This window comes from Micropterus dolomieu, unplaced genomic scaffold (assembly GCF_021292245.1).
Source record: "Micropterus dolomieu isolate WLL.071019.BEF.003 ecotype Adirondacks unplaced genomic scaffold, ASM2129224v1 contig_6092, whole genome shotgun sequence".
Lineage (NCBI taxonomy): Eukaryota > Metazoa > Chordata > Actinopteri > Centrarchiformes > Centrarchidae > Micropterus > Micropterus dolomieu.
The window spans coordinates 60-2,756 of record NW_025735081.1 but is presented as its reverse complement, the minus strand read 5'-3'; the positions used below and the strand labels follow the sequence as shown (position 1 = coordinate 2,756).

The following is a 2,697-nucleotide window of genomic DNA, read 5'->3' as shown; positions in this document are numbered from 1 at the left end:
CCGCCCCCCCCCCCCCCCCCCCCCACCTAGGCCTTGGGGCGGGGTCATCTGTACCCTTTGACCCCCCCCGATGGCGGGCCTGCTTGTGTGACAACAAAATGATTTGTCCTGTTTTATCAGATGATGAAAGATGATGTTGTTTTCCAATTTCTGTAGGTTTGACATTGTGGGATGATGAAACTCTAAAAAAGAATACAGTTGAAACCTGTCAGCAAAGCAGTGACTTTAAAATGTCCACATCTGACTCCATTGAATCCAAGGCCTCTCTGCTGGATGTTGATTCTTCTCTGAAGGCCAGTTTCCTGAGTGGACTGATTACAGTTGGAGGATCTGCCAAGTATCTCAATGATACGAAGAAATTCAAGAATCAGAGCAGAGTGACGTGTCAGTACAAAGCTACCACACGCTTCAAGCAGTTGACAGTGATCGACCATTTAACCATGAGTACCCAACAGACAGATGGTATTAAGAAGGGCTCTGCAACACATGTAGTCACAGGCATCCTTTATGGAGCAAACGCTGTCTTTGTGTTTGACAGTGAGAAGTTACATGACGAAAGTGTTCAAAACTTCAAGGGCAAAATGAAAACTGTGATAAATAAGATCCCCAAATTTAATGTTGACGGGAAAGTTGACATCAAGCTGAATGATGAAGAAAAAGCTCTGACTGAGAAATTCTCCTGCAAATTCTACGGAGACTTCATTCTTGAAAGCAACCCTGCAACATTTGAAGAGGCAGTGAAGACCTACATACAACTTCCAAAGCTGCTGGAAAAGAAGGGAGAGAACAGTGTTCCACTGAAGGTCTGGCTGATGCCACTGAAGAAGTTAGCCCCCAAAGCTCCTGTGCTGGTGAGAGAGATCAGTGTTGGACTTGTAAGAAAGGCTGAAAATGCTCTGGAGGACCTGAATCAGCTGGAAAAAAGATGCAACGGTTTGCTGGAGGACAAAGTAGTGCGAGATTTTCCACAAATTCATGAAAAGTTCAGAAGTTTCCAAAAATGGTGTGGTCATTATGCATTTGATCTCAGACAGACCATGGAGAAGAAAATTCCCTCCATCCGTAATGGCAAAGAAGATGAGAGGAAATTAGAAAAAGTCTTTAAAGACAGAGACAATTCACCGTTCAGCCATGCGAAACTAACCAGGTGGATGGACTTTAAAGAGAGCGAAATCAACATCATCAGGTCCTGTGTAGAGAAGATGGAGGGAACAAAGTTCGTCCCAAATCAGTCAGAGCTGGACCGAGAGGTTCTTGGTGTAGAGGAGGCTCTGTGTTTTGTTTTGACCTCCCTGCAGAGTGCTGACCCCTGCCTTGATGCGATGACCAAATACTTAAAGTCATCTAAATTAGAATCTACCAATGAAGAGTCGTGGTTCTACTCAGATGAAGTTATCACCAACATGAGAGAAAAAGCCAAATATTTCCAGGATCTTACTAAACCACTGAAGAACAACAGCCGATTCTGTTTCCTCATCGCAGCAATTGAAAATAAGAAATACACAGGAGCAACCATCTACCATTACAGGAAGGGCAAACTAGTCTCTGAGGGTTTTTCAAAGCCCCCCCTCCCTCCTGTGGAGAAAATCACTGGCAGAAGAGATTTGCTCTGGTGTAAGTACTTTATTTTCACAGTTCTACTAACAATAACAAATGTCTCTCCTTCAGAAACCTCATGTAACTTTTATTACTCACAGAGTTCATTCTGAGCTTTTCTTAGGAAAATACTGTGGATTTTGTTATCGCTTACACTGAAATTGCTTTAAAAAGAAATCTCAAGTAAAAAGTTCTCAATTAACAGTTATCTGAAACGTGACAAAGAGACACAGCTAATCACTGATTATGTTTGTCTGCTGGTTTAATATTGAACAATGTGTTGTATAACAAGCTTATCTGATGTGTTTATGTGGAATCTAAATCTGTCAAATAATGTAGTAAAAAGTACAATATTTCCATCTGAATTGTAGTGAAGCAGAAGTATAAAATACTCAATAGTATCTCAGCATTAAACTGAAGTACAGTTCTTGAGTTAATAGTTACTTTCCATTTAGTGGTGTGAAAAAGTGTTGGCCCCCTTTCTGATTTCTTATTTATTTTGCATGTTTGTCACACTGAAATGCTTCAGACCAAACATATCAGAATATTAGACAAAGATAACACAATTGAACACAAAACACAGCTTTTAAATGAAGGTTTTTATTGTTATGGGAGAAAAAAAATCAAAACCTACATGGCCCTGAAAAAGTGATTCCCCCCTCAACCTAATAACTGGATGGGCCACCCATAGCAGCAACTTCTGCAATAAAGTGTTTGCGATAACTGGCAATGAGTGTTTTACAGTGCTGTGGAGGAATAGTAGCCCACTCATTTTTGCAGAATTATTGTATTTCAGCCACATTTGAGGGTTTTCAAGCCTTATCCAGCTTTTTTAAGGTCATGCCACAACATCTCAATTGGATTCAGGTCAGGACTTTGACTCCAAAGTCTTCATTTTGTTTTTCTAAAGTCATTCAGAGGTGGGTTTCGTGGTGTGTTTTGGATCATTGTCCTGCTGCAGAACCCAAGTGCACTTCAGCTTGAGGTCATGAACAGATGGCTGGACTTTCTCCTTCAGGATTTTTTGGTAGACTCATGGTTCCATTTACACCAAGTCTTCCAGGTCCTGAAGCAGCAAAACAGCCTGAGACCATGACACTA

General features: G+C 41.1%; 1 protein-coding gene across 1 annotated transcript in view; it reads left to right on the top strand.

The window, feature by feature from the left end:
• Window positions 1-1,614, top strand: part of LOC123964896 (cytolytic toxin-alpha-like) — a gene marked incomplete at its 3' end in the record, with an annotated part of 7,096 nt that extends 5,482 nt beyond the window's left edge. Inside the window, exon 3 of the mRNA XM_046041563.1 lies at window positions 157-1,614. Coding sequence (XP_045897519.1) covers window positions 157-1,614 — 1,458 coding nt within the window. The remainder of the gene's footprint in view (window positions 1-156) is intronic.
• Between the last annotated feature and the right edge of the window lie 1,083 nt (window positions 1,615-2,697).